Consider the following 23,561-nt stretch of genomic DNA (forward strand, 5'->3'; position numbering starts at 1 on the left):
CTGGACATGGAGGAATGCCTTCACATACTTCAAACTTTTGTTGATAATAGGAACCTTCACAGCGCTTTCCACCATTAAATGGCACAGGGCTATCACAAGGCCTATATCTGTTTAGCAGCCTTCTAATCTGCACTCCACAAGTTTCAGGGCATGGATCAGCAATCCACTGGCCCCATTGGCTGTAACCGCCATCAACGACATCATCTTAAAAGGGAAAGTCACAGGTTTCAAAAGCTCATTTATCGCAAATAGGTATTACATTCTGAACATTATCAGCAGTATACCTTACATTTAAAAGTAAGTTAAATAAGAGACTCCCGTCTTTTCAAGTCTTTCAGAACGAAATAAGAAACTACTACAACCTTACTAAATGTTCAGCGATTACTGAGTGTGACATTGGCCTATTCTATAAATTTTGGTCAACTTGCCATCATCTATTTAGATGATTAATCAACTATGTACTGGAATGTCACATTTTATCAAATAAATGTAAAATGATTGAAAAAATAAAAAATTATAAAAAAATTATCAGCAGTAAAATTATAATATCACAAAGAAAACTAATGCTCAAATATTCTTCAGAACGTGTGATATAATAGTTTTGTTGCAATCAAGGTTATTTTTGTATTTTTTATTTGCATAATCAACGGAAGTCAAAATACACCAACTGATTGGTAAACCCTAACGAAGTACGTTAGTACTGAGTAGAATATTTATCAGCTACATTACCTGGACACGGGGGTATGGGACACTCCATGGATGTTGTTTCAGAGTTGGTACCACTGCATGGAAGACCACCATTTTGTGGTGAAGGACTGTCACATGACCTGTTTCTCCAAATATTTACGGTAACTCCGACTCCACAAGTATTTGTGCACGTCGCTCCAGCCCACTGGCTCCATTCTCCATAACCACCATCAACTACGTCATCTTGAAAATATATCACTGGGCACTTAACAGCTCATATAACATGTAGGTATATATATATATATAATAAAATAGTCCAAAGTTGAGCTGTATAATTTACTCAACCGGTTTCACAATTTTCTACAAAAAAACAGACATATCTGTTTCTAGTTCATGTAAATCCTGTTTAATATATATATTAATGTAACACTGCCATTAAAAGACAAGTAAAACCTACCTGGGCAAGGTACAACACCCACGCAATCAATTTGTCGTGCCTCGGTAGACGGCCCTTGACAAGGCAATCCCCCATTTTGTTGTGCCGGGCTATCACAGGATCTATTTCTCCTTTCTACTGTCTGAACCTTGACTCCACAGGTTAGTAAACATTGATCCGAAGCCCATGGGCCCCACTCTCCATAGGTTCCATTGATTATGCCATCTTAAAAGGAATGAGTGGTGTGTGGAAATATATCAACATGGAACTCAAACTGCATCTTCGATTTACGATAGCAAACAAAGATACATTTGTTCATAAGCTAGTGCATACAAAATATCAATATACAATATTTTTTTAAATAGTTAAAAACGTACTTAATAATATCTTGATTTCATGTTTAACATTTACCTTAAAAATATTTACTCAAGGTGTTGACTGATGTTCACACCATTTCGTGATCATCTCTCCCTCGAGACACGTGAAGATCCGGGTTAGAATAGGTCTTCAGCAACCCATGCTTGCCGTAAAAGGCCACTTACGGGATCCGGAAATGCGTGGATCGATACACATGGCGTCAATCGCCGGATTGTCTGGCCCAGACTCGATTATTTAAAGACCGCCGTCATATAGCTGGAATATTGCTGAGTGCGGCGTTGAACAATAAGCAAACAAAAACCCTCGAGGATAATTCAAGGATCAGAAGGTTCGATTCCTAGAAATCTATGCAATCTAGGCTGCCTTTGAGGCGCTAAAAGGTTAACAGTCACACTTCCATCTTAGCCGACTGGGTACCCATTTACTGCTAGGTGAAAAGAGGCATATTTCAACATCTATGTAATATGACAAAATATATATACAAATCTTTAAAACATTTTAAATATGCTGTATGTCAGATATCAGATTAACTGGTATTTGGAACAAATTCTCCAAAACTTATGTCAAACTCATGCATTTTCGTTACTTGTAAGGGGAGGTCGGGTAGCCTAGTGGTTAAAGCGTTCAAACAGAAGACCCGGGTTCGTTTCCCGACATGAGTACAATGTGTGACGCGTTATTTGTAGCCAGGAGAATCGCAACGCTCAATTTGCTGAAAACCGGGCGGAAAACTGCATTAATGTTTTCACTGCAAAATTCGAAGGCATTCCAATGAGGAATGTGGACAGACTATTTGAACAAACTAACATGATTATGAAAGATGTGTGAGGCGATAAGTGAGGTCACAGCACGGCATTCAGAGTCAAGGTTTAATTTCAAAGGAATATCTCTTCCTACAATTGCATCATCCAGTGTAAATTCAAATATCTTTGTTCAGTAATGCAATGAATCTGTTTAAGTGAGAAGTTTCCCACAAAGAAAACATAACTGTTTTGTTTTAGAATTTATACATCAGTGAAATTGACACTTGTAGTTTCTTCAGGTAAAATATCTTTCCGAAAAGTAATATAACTTTGCGAATATAACTTTGCGCCGCAGATTCTTTCGAAATACGATTGCATAACCACCAATATCTCCATTGATTCTCACTTTTACGACGACATTCGCCGTAAATCGCTGAAAAACGAATTCGTGAAGCGTGTGACTTCTTTTCAGCGAGGGTCATATTCATCATTGTGTCATTGATATTTCAGTCATTTAACAACCATTTTTTAATCAGATTGACCAAACGTTATTAAGAATTCAAAACGTCTGTACATCACAATCGATTAACTATTGTAGTATTAGAAGCCACAAAAATGAAACATACATTTACTCTTTTAATCCTATAATTTTATCACCGGGTGATGAAATAAAACATAAAAAAGTTTTAAATTCGTTATCATAATACAGGAAATGGCAAGATATTTGTATTTTTGCGTTTTGTAAATTGCCTTGGTGAAAATCACAGTCATTTTACTCATTGTCCGTAACATATTCACATTTCTTTGAGAAGAGGAGATCTGAATCACTGTCAAGACAGCCAAAGTGAATAAGACTCGTCGTAGTGTGTCTCGCATCTTCGATAAGATACAGTGTGTTTATATGGTACAGGAAATACACATCTTATCCTCCTAGAGCTGAATTCCAAGTCGTTCTTCGTTTACTCTCATGTTAGGTTAGGATTATTCGAGTTGACTGTTAGAAACGCTCTGGCTATTCAGGACTGTACACAGAAAATCACAACATCATTGTGAGCATTCTTATATCCTAAGTTGACGGTACTCTGTACTCCAAATGTGTGCTACATGCCAACGAAAACTATTCAACCATGTCACGTTATACTATAGGCAGGAGGATAAGCATAAAAAGTCATTGTTGGCAGAGCTTTTCAGCTTGGGGCAGACAACGTTTGTTTGTTGGTATGGGTTCACACTTTCATACTGGTTGCAGTGTGTGGTTATTGTAAACAGTGTTTCCTTTGGTACGCAATATAAAGTTTACGTGAAAGATCACTTTATATACATTGAAGAGCTGTGATGTCGTGAGTGTATTGGGGTTATGCAATGGCGTGTCGGGTTACTGTTGTGAAAAGTGAAGTGTTGCCAGGACTTAGACATTTACAACTTTGGCGAAGCCATGGCTAACCAGCACGGGTTGTGAGAGGTAAAATCGTGGCGAATCTGGAATTCGAAGCCACGATCATCGCATCCTGGCCCCACAACGTGACGCAACTCTCCACAGGGAAACGCAGCCTCCTATGTCAATTATCCAGTCGTGCCTGTTCCTGGTGCTGGTATATAAGATATGTTCTTATGAAAAAGACACATTATTTTAATGTTCATGAAGTTAATTCCACTGATAGTTTAGGTGAAGATGCTGTTCTTGTTTAAAATGGCAATTTCATTATCAGGGGATGCATGGGTGGTCCAGTTCGCAATTCGCTGTCAAGACTTGTGACCATGCATGTCGACCAAATGATGAATGGTAAATGTCTGATTTTGACCTGCATGACGTTGGGCTTCTCTCACACATCAATCCGTCTCGCCTTGGTATAAATGAAATACTGTCACACCACCACCTTTCTTTACGTAGACAGCATTGAAAGTCAAGTTTATTCAATTCTAGCTGTCATGACCGTTCGAGCGTGAAGCTATTAAGCCTGGACCCGGATGTTGTTTAAGGCATTCTGCCATGCAGCGACTTGGCAATAACCTTCACAGATCAAATTTGTCCCATCAAACTATTGTGAAAAGTTTCTGGGTGTGCCGTGTTCCATGACATGTTCAATAATTTATTCCGTCATGGCGGTATAAATAGACAACACACAAATATCTGAATGGATATTAAGTCGCTTGAAATAAATATAAAGATGACGAACTGGGCCGACCAGTAAAGACGCACGGGTACTGTAGTGTGTGCATGTTGTATAAAATGCGTGGGATTGAGTGGCTTATAATGTGTGTCTGTTTAATTGTGTTCTGTATGTGTGTCTGTTTAATTGTTTTATGTCTGATTGTCTGTTCAATTGTCTTCTGTCTGTATAACTGTCTTCTGTTTTATTGTCTGTTTATATGTCTTCTGCCTATATATATAATGTCCTGAATATTCTTAGCTATTCCTGGCTATTACAGACTAATCACCGCATATTGATTGGTTATTGCTATCGGATGCTCACTTGTGCTTCTGTGTATGGTTATGAACTTCAACATAGAAAAGTGTCCAATGAATCAACAACCAACGTCCACCCTGTCGGCCAATCATAAAACAGTATTCGTAGTCTTCTAGTGGGCGTGACCAACAAACGTTTTCGGTTTATAGAAATATGTGTACTCAAACCTGCGTGTTCCGCAATGTAATGCCGTGGAATCACCAGCAATTTATTTAATATTCTTTGAGTCAGCAATATCCTTGTTACATCACGAAAGCCTGCATACACAAATTGAGCAACGATCTCACAATTTGGGGACGATGACCCAAAGGGAAGTAATAGATTCAAATACTGTATCTGAAATGTATACCCGTATAAATGTGAAACAAGGCTGGGTATTATATTCAATTATATACCAAGCAAATGCAAAAAATAAAAGTCAGTCTATTTCTGAGTGAAAAATAATTGCAAACTATGTATTTCCAAAGAAATCGAATGTCTCAGTTACGTTACTAAAAATATGTATTTCCAATGGAATCGTACAGTATAGAACCTGTTTGAGTAATGTTGTTAAGAGTGTAAAATTCATAAACAGTTAGAAAGAGCACTAAATATGATCTTGTCTATTCATTTAATTTGAAAATTATCTAATTTTAGGATACGATTGGTAAAGAACGTGTATTTGGAAACCGAAAAAGAACAAATAACTTAAAAAATCAAGCGTCAATATTCAACTTTTGGGATGACTTTAAAAGACATTCAGGACCATCGTCAAGCAATAGTTACCTTTGTGATATAATTCTATATCGTATTGATGATTGCCGGAAGTTTCTTTCAATGTTTCCAGCGTGAAAGGTACTTATATGTTTGTATATGGTGACTTTCAAATCGGTATTAACCATAGAAATGTACCTTCAGAAAGTAAACAAGAAGATCTATAAAGAAACCCTAACAAGATTCCGATGCAGCTGCCATAAACTTATTATCGAAACTGGACATCATACCAATATAGAAGAAAACAAAAGATTTTGCCAACAATGTCAAAAATTGGACATCAACTACATTGAAAATGAATATCATTTCCTTCTTATTTGTACTTCATATTCAACATTACGTTTACATTTTATTGATACATATTTTCACGCTAATCCATCATATGAAAAAATTGTAAATCTTATGTCTTCTAAATGTAAATACACTATTACACAACTTGCTAAATATATCTACCACGCTACTATGGCGTCACTATGGAACCTTTTTTGCCTTCATCACAATCATATCATCGCTAACCTAACAGGATTTCGGAATTTGTTCGTAATGTCGTGGCACGGATTGAATGAACCGAGAGAAAATGTGTTTTTTAAATCAAAAGTCGACTAATATGGACTCACCTATGTTAGATTTGAACATTGAACTATTTTGCTAATCGCCCAAGGCCTGTATCAGGAAAACAATATTTTCAAGGAGTTACAAATTGATCTCAAATGAGCATATATCCTGGGAGAGCCAGTTTTGGACATCAAATATATATTTCAAGATATCACTGAAATCCAAATATACCGGATCAACGATTGGTGGTTTCGGAATAATGTCCGTTGACGTCCATGAGAGTAAGTGTCTTGAAAGCACGATATCGGTGGTTAATGGATTCGAACTAGGCACGAGGACCACATAAGGACCTCACCTTGTGAGGTGCTTAACTGCTTTTAAGTTTCATTACAATTTCATCCCATCGGATCAACGATTAAAGGTAACGGAATAATATCCGTTGGCGTTCATGCCATAATATCCTGGAAAGCCGGATATCGGTGTTTAATGTGACCGTACTGACGAGTAACATACAAGGACCTCACTTTTAAAATGCGTTTAAGTCTCATTACAATCTCTTCCCATCGGATCAACGATTGAAGGTAACGGAATATTATCCGTTGGCGTTCATGACAGTAATATCCTGGAAAGCCGGACCGTACTAATGAGTATCATACAAGGACTTCACTTTTAAAATGTTTTTTTCAGTCTCATTACAATCTCTTCGCATCGGGTACCCATTCACTGCTGGTTAAGCAGAGACATATTTCGAACAAAGTAACAGCCCTATAAGCAGGCACCATATGTAGGGCAAGGCAAGAACCCTCAAGAGCGGCCACCTGTGGATCGTACGGAATTGACGAAACCTGTCACAGGATTTGTAAATTGAATTCATGGTATATCAGTGTTTACTCAATGCCTAACGTAACTTTTGTTTGTTGTTTAACGCCGAATTCAGCATTATGCCAGTTTTATAACGGAGGTCTGAAAAAAGACAACCCATTGATACCATGTGCATAGATCCGAGCAATTTGGATAAGATGACACGCATCAACTAAGTCAGCGAACTTGACTACCACACTCATTAATCAAATGAAGTTACCTAAGAATGATCAAAGTATAATTTCATGACCTCTGACCTGAATAATATTGAGTTGCGTGTATCATCAACTTGAATTATACATGCCGCTGCAGGGACGTCATCAAACGATGTGTGGCGTCATTTGTTTTCCTAAGGAAAGGGGTTTGGATCTGGAGACTCTCGAGACAAATTACGAAGGTAATAATTATTTAATGGAAATGTCCCTCTCTGCAAGCCAATGTTAACTCCGGAGAATAATCAGTCTGGAATATCTGCCGAAATGATTCCATTGGGCGAAAATAAAATTGTATGATTGATCACCAGGTGTTCGTAAATAGGATTAAGCATGTCCTGATCGCGTGCACATGTCTCCGTGTTCACAATTTCATTAAATAGACGACCCGTGACGATCCGGGGTAGAAAAGGTCTTCAGCAACACATACGCTTGCCATAAGAGGCGACTAACGGGATCGGGTGGTCAGGCTTGCTGACTTGGTTGATACATGTCATTGATCCCAATTGCGTGGATCGATGCTCATGATGTCAATCACTGGATTGTCATGTCCAGACTCGGTATTTACAGACCGCCGTCATATAGCTGGAATATTGCTGAGTGCAGCGTTAAACAACCAACAAAGACAAAGACATTAAATATGCGCCGTTGAGTAAGGAAGTGTGAAAACTCAAAGCATGGGAATCCATTGCGCATCATGTTGACAAGTAACGTGTCCACCATACAATTCCTGGAACGACTTAAACATGAATAAATGTATTCCTACTTACCTGGACAGGGCGCGAGAACACAGGTTTGTGTTTTTGTTTCAAATAGTGGGGAATCACAGAACAATCCTCCAAATGCTGGAACAGGATTGGTGCAGGTTCTTGTTCTTGTTCTGCGTCTTTGTGCGTTTGTGCCACACGATTTAGAACAAGAAGAGTATGTATTCCAACTTGTCCACTTACTGATGCCGCCGTTAACTGTTGAAAGAGGATAAATTAAGCATTTTAAATGGTGTGAAAAAATTCTGCTCCCAAAATTCTGCATTATCTCGGTTCGGATTGACTCGGTGTGTGTGTGTGGGGGGGGGGGACTTACTACCACCTACGTAGGACTTACTATCTCCTACGTAGGACTTAGTATATCCTACGTAGGACTTAGTATGGACTAGAATAACTAACTCCTACGTAGGACTTAGTATCTCCTACGTCTCCTACGTAGGAGATAGGAAGTCAAACGTAGGAGATAGGAAGTTCTACGTAGAAATGTTCGTTCGTCACGCTGAACACTCCGGTTCGATTCTCAACATGTGTACACTGTGTGGAACCCAAGTCTCTTTCTGTCAATCTGAATTATATTGGAATCACACCCTAAATTATAGGACGGGCTAATGTCTGGATGAGGAAATATATATACTGAACAACAAAACTTCCTGTGACATTGAATAAGATTTAATGCAAAGTTATGTTTTTTACCAAATCTGAAACAATTTCGGTTTGCAACAGATAAAATACTCCTGTAAGTGTTTAAGTGGTTTAATTTGCCATACTGACTTCAGAAAATGCGTGATTTCATAAAATAACATGAACATGCCAAAATGTCAATTCACAAATCAATAGCGTGTGTGTCCACCTCTGGCCGCGATGCAAGCAACACATCTTCGTCTCAGGGAATGGACCAGGCGTCGCACAAAGTCCTGTGGGATATCTGTCCATATCTGCTGGAGCATGTTTCAAAGTTCCTGGAGTGTCTGTGGAACATGTGGTTGACGTGGAAGACGCATATCCATCTCATCTCACATGTGCTCGATTGGTGAGAGATCAGGGGAGCGAGCCGGCAAGGGGATGACATTCACGTTGTTTTGTTGAAGATAATCCCGAACATGTCGAGCAATAGAAGGTCGGGCGTTGTCATGTTGAAAGGTAATGCCTTGGCCATGACGACGTAAAAACGGTAGAACAGCAGGGTCGATGATCTCGTCGCGGTAGCGTTGTCCATTGAGATTTCCCTCTACCACTATCAAACGGGTCCTCTGTTTGCTGTAATCCAACCCAATACCATAACGCTGCCGCCCCCGAACCGATCTTCTTCCATGACACAATCATTGACGTAACGTTCATCTCGACGTCGGTACACTCGAATCTGTCCATAGCTGTGGCTGAGGTGAAAACGAGACTCGACAGTGAATGGAACTTGTCCCCACTGCATGACCGTCCAGCGTAGACGCTGTCTGCACCACTGTAGACGTGCTTGACGATGGTTTCCTGTCAAATGGGACGTTTGGCGGGTCTTCTGGCGACAATCCCTGCACATCTGAGGCGGCGACGTACGGTTGGTGAAGATATTCGTTGAAAGCCAGGGATGCTTCTTGCAGTCACTGTTGCTGTCTGGGATCGATTCCGTAGGTGTGTTGTTCGAATCCAGTTGTCTTGTCGATTATTGGTTACGCGTTGCCTGTCACTCCGAGGATGGTCTCTGACTGCATTTTTCTGTTGCCAACGTTGCCATAAATACAAAATGGTGTTTCTGTGGACGTTAAATTGTCTTGCAACATCACGTTGACTCGATCCTGCTTCAAGCATACCAGTGGCTCGCAGACGCTCGTTTTCGGACAGGCGTGGCATTTCGTAATATTGAATAATTGCGTCATTTTGTTGTTTTTCTGAGTGGTTGTTGTCAGCAAGACAACAGCAAAACAATGCATATGGAATCCCGTTAACGCACATGTCTTTTACCCATTCTTAAGAAGTGAAATGCATGGGGCTTGCATAAAAGGCAACTTTTGCATGGAATGCATGCTTTTCTGCAGCAGTTGCGTTTTTGTGACTTGATTCCGTACATGTACTACAATACTCAAAACCAAACTTTACTTGTTTTGAAAACTCCACTAAAATATTGGTGTCACAGGAATTTTTGTTGTTGATTATATTAAACACAGCTGGTGATTCGTCTTTTGCTTGGATAACTTGGATAATCTGATCTGTTGAATAACGTTATTACACTGGATTTGGAACATTTCACTTCATATAAAACATTTTCTTGAGATGCATCATTTTCATTCCCAGTCCAAAACTTAAATAGTGTCATTCAACGAGGCTACACGAATATCGTATTTATATATATATTTATATATATATATATATATATATGTGTGTGTGTGTGTGTGTGTGTGTGTGTGTGTGTGTGTGTGTGTGTGTGTGTGTGTGTGTGTGTGTGTATTCGGTAACCGTAACAAGAGTGATTTATCCGACTTGGTACCAATATACTGCTGGGTGTAAACATGCATATTTAAAATTATATATCATATCACGAAATAAAAAAAACAACTTTGAAACTTCATCAAAACTATAAGGTATTTCGCGATAGCTGTATATCAGATTAACTGGTATTTGGAACAAATTCTCCTAAACGTCTGTCATACTCTTCCTTACTAATGGGGGCACGGGTGGCACAGTCGTCTAAGACGCCGCGATTCGCTGTGCAGAGTTGCGTCCCCTAGGCACGCCAGAAACCTATGATTGTGGGTTCGAATCCCGGTTTGGCCCGATTATGTTTCTAGGTTTGTCAGCACCATACCCGTGCTCGCAGGCAAACGTCTGAGACCTGCATCACTTTGGGCTTTCATCACACATTAAGCTTACACGCCGTGATATACATGTAACTCGAATAATTTTAAAAGTGGCGTTAAATCCAACTCACTCACTCTCAACTAAAAATGCATATGCATTAAATGGGACTCCATCAAATAATATTCTCCCAAGGCGCGCCATTTGTAGGCAGGAGAATCGCACCGCTCTGTGTGCGCTATATGTGCCAGTCACAAGCCATTTCCGGGCTGAAAACTGCATCAGTGTTTTCGCCGCAAAGTTCGGTGGCATTCCAATGAGGAATGTGGACAGATTAGTGAAACCAAATAACATAATTACATCAGATATGTGGGGCGATAATTGAGGTCACAGCATGGATTTCAGAGTCAAGGTTTCATTGCGAAGGACTATCTCTTTATACAACTGCATCATCCTGTGTAAAACTCAAAGTCTTTGTGTAGTAACGCAATGACTTTGTTTAGGTTAGATAGACTAAAGCCCCATTCACATGGACAAAATTTACTCATGTAAGCAAAAGTATATTTACATTGCGTTCACATGAAGTTTATGCAAGGCAGAAGTAAACATCATTTCATAAATATATTGTGGACTTTTATCATTTGAGGCCATGTCGCTGTCGAAGATAGTCAACCAGAGGCGAAAGAGAGACTTTCCATACTTTCTTACTATGGGATTAGTCTTAGGATTATGCCAGCAAAGAACTGTGGAAGAGAGAACGTTCTCAACACTGGTGGAACAATGTCGACAAGCGATCATTTGATGATAAACTGTGGATCGATAACTTTCGCATGACTCGCGAAACATTTTATGTTCTTTGCAAGGAACTACAGCTGTATTTTCCTGCACAGGAAATGTATATGAGGGAACCATTGGAGCTAGATCACAAGGATTTAATATGCTTACGTAATCAAATAGAGATTCTGTTCACATGACCAGAAATACTCGAGGAGCATTTATATTTATGATTGAATATACTTTTACTAGACCTCATCAGGTGTAGCAAATATACTTTAACTCATGTCTCTCTACTCCTGGAATATATTTACTCACGAAAGCATATGCGTTCACATGCCACCATAAGTAAATTTACTTATGTAAGTATATATACTAACGTAAGTAAAAGTGTCCGTGTGAATGGGGCTTAGAAATTAATCTACGTTTCCGAGAAAACATATATATTTACAGAATTCATACATCAGTGAAATTGACACTTGTAGTTTCTTGAAGAAACATATCTTTCAGACAAGTAATATAACTACATTTTTCAGGTGTAGTTATTCTGTTACTGCCTATGTGTTGACTATGTTTGACTGATTTTAGGTTGACATGAAATAAATATGTAAAAGAATAATAACCATTTCCCAAAACATTTCATTATAGTTTCTGGCAGCCTTGCTGACAACTGACAGTTCCCCACGACTTTGCGGCGTTTTACAATGGTGCAAATCATGAAAGTGCTGTTCAACATAAGTTCATTAAGTCAGCAGTAAACGGCCCACGAACTCGCTCATGGTAGATTGTCATTATTTAGAACTTCACGAGGAGCAATGCTGTCGTACGAGAAAGTTGGGATCGTTATAAATACGAATGCTTACCTGGACATCTTGGAATACTGCAGATTGTCTCCTTAGTCTCAAGGAACGACCCTGAACAATCAGCCGGCGTGGATGTACACTGCCTGTTTCTGTAGACTAGTTTGGTAACACCTTGTCCACACGTTTTCCCACAAGGAGGGTCTGTCCAATTCGTCCACTCCGAAAAACCTCCACTATCACCTGTAGTGAATATACAAGCAGTCAAAATTCACAGCATAACAACTAGATGTGGGAGGAAAACACGATGTGATGCAGGTCTAAGACGTTTACCACTTTGGCGAAACACACAATCATGGCGCCTTAGAAACACCCGTGTCCCACGATCAGAATTTTTGGGGCTTTTCTTTGAATTGTATTCATTTTCAAATTGATCTTTGTCGCGAATAATTCGAATAAATTCGAAAACCATGGGCAACCAGCGATTTCACCATCGATTCTCATGATCACTTTCACACCGACATTTCCCGTAAATCGCTGAATTCGTGAACATTGTCATTTCCTCTCAGCGAGGGTCAAAAGATCATCGCTGGGTTCTTCATCAATTTCGCCGCTCGTTGCTATTTACGGCTAGTTGCTCGTCAAAATGGGACCTTTTCCTTTTGCGTCAATCTTTTGTAAATTTATGGGGAAGGAGGTCAGGAGATGGCCACGACAACGTTGCATTTCCCTATGCATTTACATTGGAAATAAGGCTTTTGGGGGTTTTCTTACATCGTTTATGTTGTAATACACACACACAAGTAAGATAAATAATGACATTTTGCAAGATATATTGAAACCGAAATACACCGCTTGTTCTGAAAGGCATACATGTACGGTTTACAGAAATTACTTGTTATTATGATCAGGTGGTACGGTATGACGATCACAGTAGCCTACTGAACATTGACAGTTCATCTCTCTGTTTCGGTCTTGGCCGCGGTGTCATCACCGTATCGTTTACTTTATATCGGTTCAAACTGATGTTTTCATTTCGCTTGGGTTTGTTTCATTTCCATGTAACAGATAAACTATTGTGAATAAGAATGTTTATGTCTGTATATCAGTTGTGTGAGGTGAAGTGAAATTGGGTTGCGTTCATGATTATAGCGACGTGCATGCACGTTTTTGTTGGGGTTGGGGTTTGGGACTGAGGGTGGCGATTGATGTTTGCACTAGCTCGGACTAATAGCGGATCTATTGTTCTTACCCGTTTAATACAAAGTCGCAGTTTGAATCCCACAATGCAGTATATTTATTCGGCTCAAACTTTTGCGGCCAGTATCTTTTCTATACATGTAGCTATACAATACATATATGACCATTCACCACCTAATCAATGCATATATATTATATTTAAATGTGTATTTATATTTATAATTCATAACGCAAATTATAAGGAAACGCCTTTCTCTTGTTAAAATGGCAACATGGTCAAGAATTTAAGCTGTTGAGAAATGCTGGCAGTCGAGAGAGTTACTATCTATGGAGTCACTATGGAACCTATTTTGCCTTGATCACAATCACATAATCGCTAACCTAATATGATTTCGGAATTTGTCTGTAATGTCGTTTCACGGATTGAGTGAACCGAGAGAAAATGTGTTCTTTAAAAGAAAAGTCGACTAATTTATAAGATGGATTCACCTATGTTAGATTTGAACATTGAACAATTATCCTAATCGCCCAAGGGCTGTATCAGGAAAACAATATTTTCAAGGAGTTACAGATTGATCTCAAATGAGCATATATCCTGGGAGAGCCAGTTTTGGACATTAAATATATATTTCAAGAGATCATTGAAATCCCAAATATACCGGATCAACGATTGATGGTTTCGGAATAATGTTGACGTCTGAAAGCACAATATCGGTGGTAAATGGATTCGAACTAACGAGGACCACATAAGGACCTCACCTTGTGAGGTGCTTAAATGCTTTCAAGTTTAATTACAATTTCATCCCATCGGATCAACGATTGAAGGTAACGGAATAATAACCGTTGGCGTTCATGACAGTAATATCCTGGAAAGCCGGATTTCGGTGTTTAATGAGACCGTACTGACGAGTAACATACAAGGACCTCACTTTTTTTAAATGCGTTTAAGTCTCATTACAATCTATTCCCATCAGATCAACGATTGAAGGTTACGGAATAATATCCGTTGACGTTCATGAAAGTAATATCCTGGAAAGCCGGACCGTACTAATGGTTATCATACAAGGACCTCACTTTTAAAATGTTTTTAAGTCTCATTACAATCTCTTCGCATCGGGTACCCATTCACTGCTGGTTGAGCAGAGACATATTTCGAACAAAGTAACATCCCTAAGCAGGCACCATGTGTAGGGCAAGGCCGAAGCCCAAGAACCCTCACGAGTCAAGTTTGCCGAGCGGCCACCTGTGGATCGTACAGAATTTACGAAACCTGTGACAGGATTTGTAAATTGAATTCATGGTATGTCAGCGTTTACTCAATGCGGTAAGTAATCAGCAAGTTACCATAATCACATGAGAAGAACATCAGCCAAAAAGTGTATCTGAAGAAACAAACTATTTTTAGTTTCATTACAACAGAAAAAATTGTTATTGAGAACCAAACTTCAATGTGGTACTTGCATGTAAGATGTGAGGGACGTAACATACCTGGGCACCTCTCGTCCCCGCAGGATCTTTGTTGAGTGTCTTGAAGTGGTCCTTGACATTGAGCTCCATTAAATAGAGGGCTGGGATTGGTACAGCTTCTGGTCCTGGTGAGCGTCAGCGTGCCTTGACATGTGGCTGAACATGTACCACTGACCCACATCCCCCACTCGGAGAATCCTCCATTTACTATAGGAGATATATAGCAATTTTATATACTTACAAGAAATCATAATGACATAACTTTTGTTTGTTGTTTAACGCCGAATTCAGCAATATGCCAGCTATATGACAGAGGTCTGTAAACAAGACAACCCAATGATATCAAGTGCATAGATCCACGCAATTTGGATAAGATGACACGCATCAACTAAGTCAGCGAACTTGACTTCCACACGCATTAATCAAATGAAGTTACCTTACAATGATCTAAGTACAGTTTCATGACTTTTGACCTAAATATCATTGAGTTGCGTGTATCATCAACTTGAATTATACATGCCGCTGCAGTGACGTCATCAAACGATGTGTGGCGTCATTTGTTTTCTTAAGTAAGTCTGGAGACTCTCGAGACAAATCCAAAGGTAATAATCATTCTCAACCCCCTGGAAAGGATGCAATCTAGGTTGCCTTTGAGGCGCTAGAAGGTTAACAGTCACACTGCCATCTTATCCGACTGGGTACCCATTTACTGCTAGGTGAAAAGAGGCATATTTCAAGATCTATGTAATATCACAAAATAAAAATAAAAATAAAAACTTGGAGTCTAACTCCAAACCATATGATATTTTCGCAATATGCTGTATGTCAGATTAACTGATACTTGGAAAAAGTTCTCCAAAACTTATTTAAACTCATGCATTTTCGTTACTTATGAGGGGCGGTTGGGTAGCCTAGTGGTTAAAGCATTCGCTCGTCACGCAGAAGACCCGGGTTCGATTCCCGACATGGTTACAATGTTTTCGCTGCAAAATTCGAAGGCATTCCAATGAGGAATGTGGACAGACTATTTGAACAAACTAACATGATTATGAAAGATGTGTGAGGCGATAAGTGAGGTAGGTCACAGCACGGAATTCAGAGTAAGGGTTTAATTTCAAAAGAATATCTCTTCATACAATTGTATCATCCAGTGTAAATTCAAATATCTTTGTTCAGTTCCGAATGAATCTGTTCAGGTTAGAAGTTTTCAACAAAGAAAACATAATTGTTTTGTTTCAGAATTTATACATCAGTGAAAATGACAACTGTAGTTTCTTCAGGTAAAATATCTTTCCGAAAAGTAATTATATAACTTTGTGTTCCAGGTGCAGTTATTGTGTTATTACGTATGTGTTTATTATGTTTCACTGATTTTAGATTGACGTTGAATAAATATGGACAAGAATAATATTAATTGTTAGTTCTCAAAGTCGTTGCGGCATTTTACAATGTAGCAAATCTAGTGCGTGCTGTTCAACATAAGTTCATAAATTTAGAAGTCAATGATATGCGAACTCGCTCATGCGTTGATTGGCTCTTTTTAGAACTTCACAAGGAGCAGTGCTATCGTACAAGAAAGTTGAGATTGTTATAAATACCAATTATTTATCTGGACATGTTGGAATAGTGCAGGGTGTCTCCTTCGTCTCAACGTACGGCCCTGTACAATTAAAGCGGCGTCAATTGACACTGCCTGGTTTCACCGAAGTGGTAAATGTCTGAGAGCTGCATCACTTCGGGCTTTCCTCCAACATTAAACCGACACGCCGTGATATAACTGGAATAATGTTAAAAGCGGCGTTACATCCAACTCACTCACTCAATCTTAACGGAAAATGCATATGCATTAAATTGGTCTCCATCATATAATATTCCTCTGCCACGGGGGACAAGTCATGATCGAATTGGCGCCCAAGACGCGTCATTTGTAGGCAGGAGAATCGCACCGCTCTATGTGTGTTCGATGTGCCACTCACGAGCCATTTCCGGGCTGGAAACTGCATCAGCGTTTTCGCCGCAAAGTTCGGTGGCATTCCAATGAGGAATGTGGACAGACTAGTTGAACCAAATAACATAATTATATGAAATGTGTGGGGCGATAATTGAGGTCACGGCATGGATTTAAGAGTCAAGGTTTCATTGCGAAGGACTATCTCTTTATACAACTGCATCATCCTGTGTAAAACTCAAAGCTCTTTGTGTAGTACCGCAATGTCTTTGTTTTAGTAAGACAGACTTAGTCTAGGTTTCCGAGAAAACATATATATTTACAGAATTCATACATCAGTGAAATTGACACTTGTAGTTTCTTGAAGTAACATATCTTTCAGACAAGTTACACAACTACATTTTTCAGGTGTAGTTATTGCGTTACTGCCTATGTGTTGATTATGTTTGACTGATTTTAGGTTGACATGAAATAAATATGTACAAGAATAATAACAGTTTTCCAAGACATTTCATTATAGTTTCTGGCAGCCTTGCTGATAACTGACAGTTCCCCACGTCGCTGCGGCGTTTTACAATGGTGCAAATCATGAAAGTGCTGTTCAACATAAGTTCATTTAGTCAGCAGTAAACGGCCCACGGACTCGCTCATGGTAGATTGTCATTATTTAGAACTTCACGAGGAGCAATGCTGTCGTACGAGAAAGTTGGGATTGTTATAAATACGAATGCTTACCTGGACATCTTGGAATACTGCAGATTGTCTCCTTAGTCTCAAGGAACGACCCTGAACAATCAGCCGGCGTGGATGTACACTGCCTGTTTCTGTAGACTAGTTTGGTAACACTTTGTCCACACGTTTTCCCACAAGGAGGGTCTGTCCAATTCGTCCACTCCAAAAAACCTCCATTATCACCTGTAGTGAATATACAAGCAGTCACAGCATAACAACTAAATGTGGGAGGAAAACTCGATGTGATGCAGGTTTAAGACGTTTACTACTTTGGCGAAACACACAATCATGGCGCTTTAGAAACATCTGTGTCCCATGATCAGAATTTTGGGGGCTTTTCCTTTGAATTGAATTCATTTTCAAATTGATCTTGGTCGCGTATAATTCGAATTCATTCGAAAACCATGCGCAACCAGCGATTGCACTTTAACACCGACATTCCCTGTAAATCGCTGAAAATCGAATTCATGAACATTGTCATTTTCTCTCAGCAAGGGTCAAATAAATAATCGCTGCGACTTATTCATCAATTTCGCCGCTCGATGTTATTTCCAGCTAGTTGCTCCTCAAAATAGGACCTTTTGCGTCAATCTTTTGTAAATTCACGGGGAAGGGGGTCAGGAGACGGCCACGACAATGTCGTATTTCACTATGCATTTTACATTTACTCCATCGAGACGAGACAATGGAAATAAGGCTTTTGTTTTTTTTCATACATCGTTTATGTTGTAATACACACACACAAGTAAGATAAATAATAACATTTTGCAAGATATATTGAAACCGAACTACACCGCTAGTTCTGAAAGGCATACATGTACGGTTTACAGAAATTACTTGTTATTATGATCAGGTGGTACGGTATGATGATCATAGTAGCCTACTGAACATTGACAGTTCATCTCTCTGTTTCGGTCTTGACCGTTGTGTCATCACTGTATCGTTTACTTTATATCGGTTCAAACTGATGTTTTCATTTCGCTTGGGTTTGTTTCATTTTCATGTAACAGGGGTGGCGATTGATGTTTGTACTAGCCCGGACTAATGCCTGATTTAGCCGTAGCTGTAGCTGGTCAAGAATTTCAGCTGTTGAGAAATGCCGGCAGTCGAGAGAGTTGTTTACTTTCCTTATAGCGTCACAGTGTCATGTTGTAAAGTTACTATCTATGGCGTCACTATGGAATCTTTTTTGCCTTCATCACAATCACATAATCACTAACCTAATAGGATTTCGGAATTTGTCTGTAATGTCGTGGCACGGATTGAATGAACCGAGAGAAAATGTGTTTTTGAATCAAATGTCGACTAAGATGGATTCACCTAGGTTAGATTTGAACATTTAAAATTTATGCTAATCGCCCAAGGGCTGTATCAGGAAAACAATATTTTCAAGGGGTTACAGATTGATCTCAAATGAGCATATATCCTGGGAGAGCCAGTTTTGGACATTAAATATATATTTCAAGAGATCATTGAAATCCCAAATATACCGGATCAACGATTGATGGTTTCGGAATAATGTCCGTTGACGTCCGTGAGAGTAATCGTCTTAAAAGCACGATATTGGTGGTTAATGGATTCAAACTAACGAGGACCACATAAGGACCTCACCAAGGTGACGGAATAATATCCGTTGGCGTTCATGACAGAACACGTCCAATTTTGATTCTGGCAACCAAATAGTCCACATACTCTACGGTCTTTGCCCAGAATCGTTCAAAGGTATTTACAAAATTAAACATGCTGTTTTCATGGGAACATAACAAGGAAGAAATGAAAAACAAATGTTCAAAAAACCAATATTTACACCATGCGAAGTGTGGCCCATGGGCCTGCCGGGCGAAATATTTCAATAACGCTATAAAATCGTTGAATTAAGTTAAAATGAGTTAAATTTTGTGCTATGATACTTGAAAGAAAGACATTTATGTATTTGCGATACAAAACCATGAGTTTTGAGAAAAGGAAAGTATTCTCGCCCATGGGGCAAACCTTTTTCTCGCCCATGGGCGAAATATTTCAATATAGCTATAAAATCGTTGAATTTTGTGTCATGATACTTGAAAGAAATACAATTATGTATTTGCGAAACAAAAACATGAGTTTTGAGAAAAGGAAAATATTCTCGTCAATGGGCGAAATATTTCAATATCGCTATAAAATCGTTGAATGAAGTTAAAATGAGCTAAATTTTGTTTAATGATACTTGAAAGAAATACATTTATGTATTTGCGAAACAAAACCATGAGTTTTGAACAAAAGAAAATATTTTCCTTTGATCAACAGTTTTAGTTTCGCAAATACATAAATGTGTTATAAGCATGATACATTATTCAATTCATCCTAACTTAATTCAACTATTGCGGTGTCGAACTGACTAATGGAAATTATGTTTCAGTGCGATTGAGGAAAACGTGAGTGAATATTGTGAAATGAAAGCAACTTTTAAATGCTTTGCCAGTTTTGGTATGAAAATGGTAAAAGTTGCTTTCGTGTCACAATATTCACTCAAGTTTTCCTTTATGTTATTATTCAATTTCCTTTGAAAAACCGAAGATTAAATGAGATTTATGATTAAAAAGATCCTTGAAGAATGAAACTTTGAAAAAGTTATCCCTTGTGGTGGCAAAATCAATACAGTCAAGCAGGATATGCTTGACCGTGATTCTCTCATCACAAGGGATACAAAATGGAGGATCCTCACCTTTCAACAAATATTCATGTGTATACCTGCTATTGCCAATACGACATCGTCGTATTATGATCTCTTCAAATCTGGACTGACATCCCAAGTAGGTGTAACCAATATTTGGTTTTATTTCATGTAATTTATTGATACCTACTTAAGTGTCCCACTTCTTTTGCATCAGATCACGGATATAGGATCTTATCACTGGCTTGTAATCAGTGTATGGGAGCAAAAGTGGTGTCACAGATTTGTTGAGTGCTGCTTTAGCTGCAGCATCAGCCATTGTGTTACCAATGATTCCAACATGGCTGGGTAACCAAAAAAAGACGATGTCGTAATGTCCAGTAGCAAGTTCATTAGATAATTCAATAATTTTGATTAAAATTGGAAGTTGACATGATAAGTTATGAATGGCCTGCAGGCAAGAAAGAGAATCGGAAAACACGATAAACTTCTAATATTTTGACTGTTTACTAATATATTGTAAGGCTGTTAAAATGGCATTGGCCTCTGCTGTGAAAATAGAACTATTATCGGGTAACCTGGAGGAGATAGTCCTGGATCCAATGACAGTGGTGCTGGCAACAGCTTCACTATCCTTGGATCCATCTGTAAATATAGATTTGTAAGTATAATATGAGGTTTTTAATTCATTACATTATTGTTGATAAATAAGTTGATTTGTTTCAGATTTCTTTAGTTTAGTTAATGATAGATCAACTTCTGGCTTTACTAACTGCCATGGTAATGTTCACATGATACAATATACTTTGTACACAATTAGTTGATGCTTTAAAGGGACGAAAACATGGGCGAAATATTTTAATAACGCCATAAAATAGTTGAATTAAGTTAAAATGAGTTAAATTGTATTTCATGAAACTTCTAAGAACACCTTTATGTATTTGCGAAACAAAACCACGAGTTTTGAGCTAAAGGAAATATTCTCGCCCATGGGCGAAATATTTCAATAACGCTATAAAATAGTTCGATTGAGTTAAAATAAATTAAATTATGTGACATGAAACTTCTAAGAACACCTTTATGTATTTGCGACACTAAAACACAGGATTTGAGCAAAGGAAAATATTCTCGCCCATGGGCCAAACCTTTTCTCGCCCATTGGCGAAATATTTCAATAACGCTATAAAATCGTTGAATTAAGTTAAAATGAGTTACATTATGTGTCATGATACTTGTAAGAACATCTGTATGTATTTCCGGAACAAAACCATGAGTTTTGAGCAAAAGAATATATTCTCGCCCATGGGCAAAACCTTTTCTCGCCCATGGGCGAAATATTTCAATAACGCTATAAAAACGTTGAATTAAGTTAAAATGAGTTACTTTATGTGTCATGATACTTGTAAGAACATCTGTATGTATTTGCGAAACAAAACCATGAGTTTTGAGCAAAAGAAAATATTCTCGCCCATGGGCCAATAATTTTTCTCGCCCATGGGCGAAATATTTCAATATTGCTGTAAAATCGTTGAATTAAGTTAAAATGAGTTTAATTTTGCGTCATGATACTTATAAGAACATCTGTATGTATTTGCGAAACAAAAACATGAAATTTGAGCAAAGGGCCGGCCCATGGGCAAAACCTTTTTCTCCCCCATGGTCGAAATATTTCAATAACGCTATAGAATCGTTGAATTAAGTTAAAAGAAATACATTTATGTATTTGAGAAACAAAAACAAGAGTTTTAAGTAAAGAAACATATTCTCGCAGGCCCATGGGCGACATTGTGTAAATATTGAGTTTTTTAACAATTTGTTTTTCAATTTTTCTTCCTTGGTATGTTCCCATGAAAACAGTATGTTTAATTTTGTAAATACCTTTGACCGAGACTGAGCAAAGACCGTAGAGTTTCTGGACTATTGGGTTTCCAGAATTAAAATTGGACGTGTTAATTCAAGCTTAGGTAAACCTGAATTTAATAATCTACAAATGTAGCGATTGAAGTCAAGGGCGGCAGCTCATATAGTGTCATGCTTATTACCCAGATACAGAGAATGACATGATCTATTACACTGTTTATATCACCAAGTATTAGATTAAGTATGTTAAGTATATTATTCACCAAGGCATCGAATTCCGCTGCGCCGCCATTCCCTGCCTCTGTTATGTACCAAACCACAAAGTCGTGAGTGTTTGGTTTTTTTGGCATTGAACAGTTCGTGTGTTTTTTCTGGTAGCCAAAGCAATATTAACGAGTAGGTAAGAGTTGGCAGCCGCTGTTTGTATGTTTCGAGAATTACCATCATATCAAATCAAACATACATATTACACGTCTGTATGCGTGTGATTTCCTTTGATATCTTCAGTAAACTAAAGTGAACATACCTTGTGAATTGGAAAAGCCAATCGAAACGAGTAATATCCAAAGAATGGCTGATTTATCCGGAAACGACATTGTTCGCATTTACATTTCTACATTATTCTCAGTACATGGGAAAGAGGTGTGTGGTAACCGACGTCGTAGGACTTCACGTATGAACCGAGACACGCCCAAGACTTGCTTTAGTAATGAACTCCTTACAAGTACACACAGTTGAATTGGCATTTTGATATAAATATACAAGCTCATGCATATGCTAGTTCTATATCTGCAATCAAATCAATATTCGCTTTCCTTGTCAGTTATACAAACGTTATTTCAGGCAGGACCATGCATGAGTGAAAGTGTTCAATGAAGATATATCTCCCTATCCTGTTGAACAAAATTGACGTAAACGATATCGCATTTTCCGACTATTGAAATGTAAATGTAATGTAAACGTGTAACGCATGTATAAACCCCTTACATTTAGCCCACTATGACGAGGTAAATGCAACGATAAAAGCGTGTGTTTAAGTCATATCAAGGCTAGAAATCTTTAGACCTTATGTCCTATTGGAATGTTCTCTCTGCGGACAAAACCTGATTTAACACACTATATAAGGCAATGTCTAACCCGGGGCGGTCGGGTAGCTTTGTTGTTAAAGCGTTCGCTCGTCACGCCGAAGATTCCCGACATGGGTAAACTGTGTGAAGCCCATTTCTGGTGTTCCCGTCGTGATGTTGCTGGAATATTGCTGAAAGCGGAGTAAAATCATACTCACTCACTTACTCAATGTTTAACCCGATTGTCAATTCGAGTCAGTTCAATATTACTAGTGTCATCTAGCCCAACACTTGTTATTGTCCAACAGTCAAATGTGTATTCTACTGTTCAACTGCGACTCCCTCCTTCAGATATTGTTGATTCCTCTCATATATGTTGTAGTGGCGGTAGGATAGCTGGTATCCTCCCAAAGTAA

The 23,561-nt window shown here is 38.5% G+C and overlaps 1 protein-coding gene across 1 annotated transcript; it reads right to left on the reverse strand.

Annotated features, from left to right (window-relative positions):
- Nucleotides 1-111: 111 nt before the first annotated feature.
- Nucleotides 112-22,721, reverse strand: LOC125374701 (coadhesin-like). The gene is made up of 7 exons (XM_048385965.1): nucleotides 22,605-22,721; nucleotides 17,569-17,748; nucleotides 14,907-15,092; nucleotides 12,282-12,461; nucleotides 7,864-8,058; nucleotides 1,167-1,348; nucleotides 112-204 (listed from the first exon to the last, which is right to left on the reverse strand). Exons 1-7 carry the CDS (start codon nucleotides 22,681-22,683, stop codon nucleotides 112-114), a joined length of 1,095 nt encoding a protein of 364 aa, XP_048241922.1. The 5' UTR covers nucleotides 22,684-22,721.
- Between the last annotated feature and the right edge of the window lie 840 nt (nucleotides 22,722-23,561).

The sequence above is a fragment of the Haliotis rufescens genome, unplaced genomic scaffold, assembly GCF_023055435.1.
Source record: "Haliotis rufescens isolate VD_foot unplaced genomic scaffold, xgHalRufe1.0.p SCAF_6, whole genome shotgun sequence".
NCBI lineage: Eukaryota > Metazoa > Mollusca > Gastropoda > Lepetellida > Haliotidae > Haliotis > Haliotis rufescens.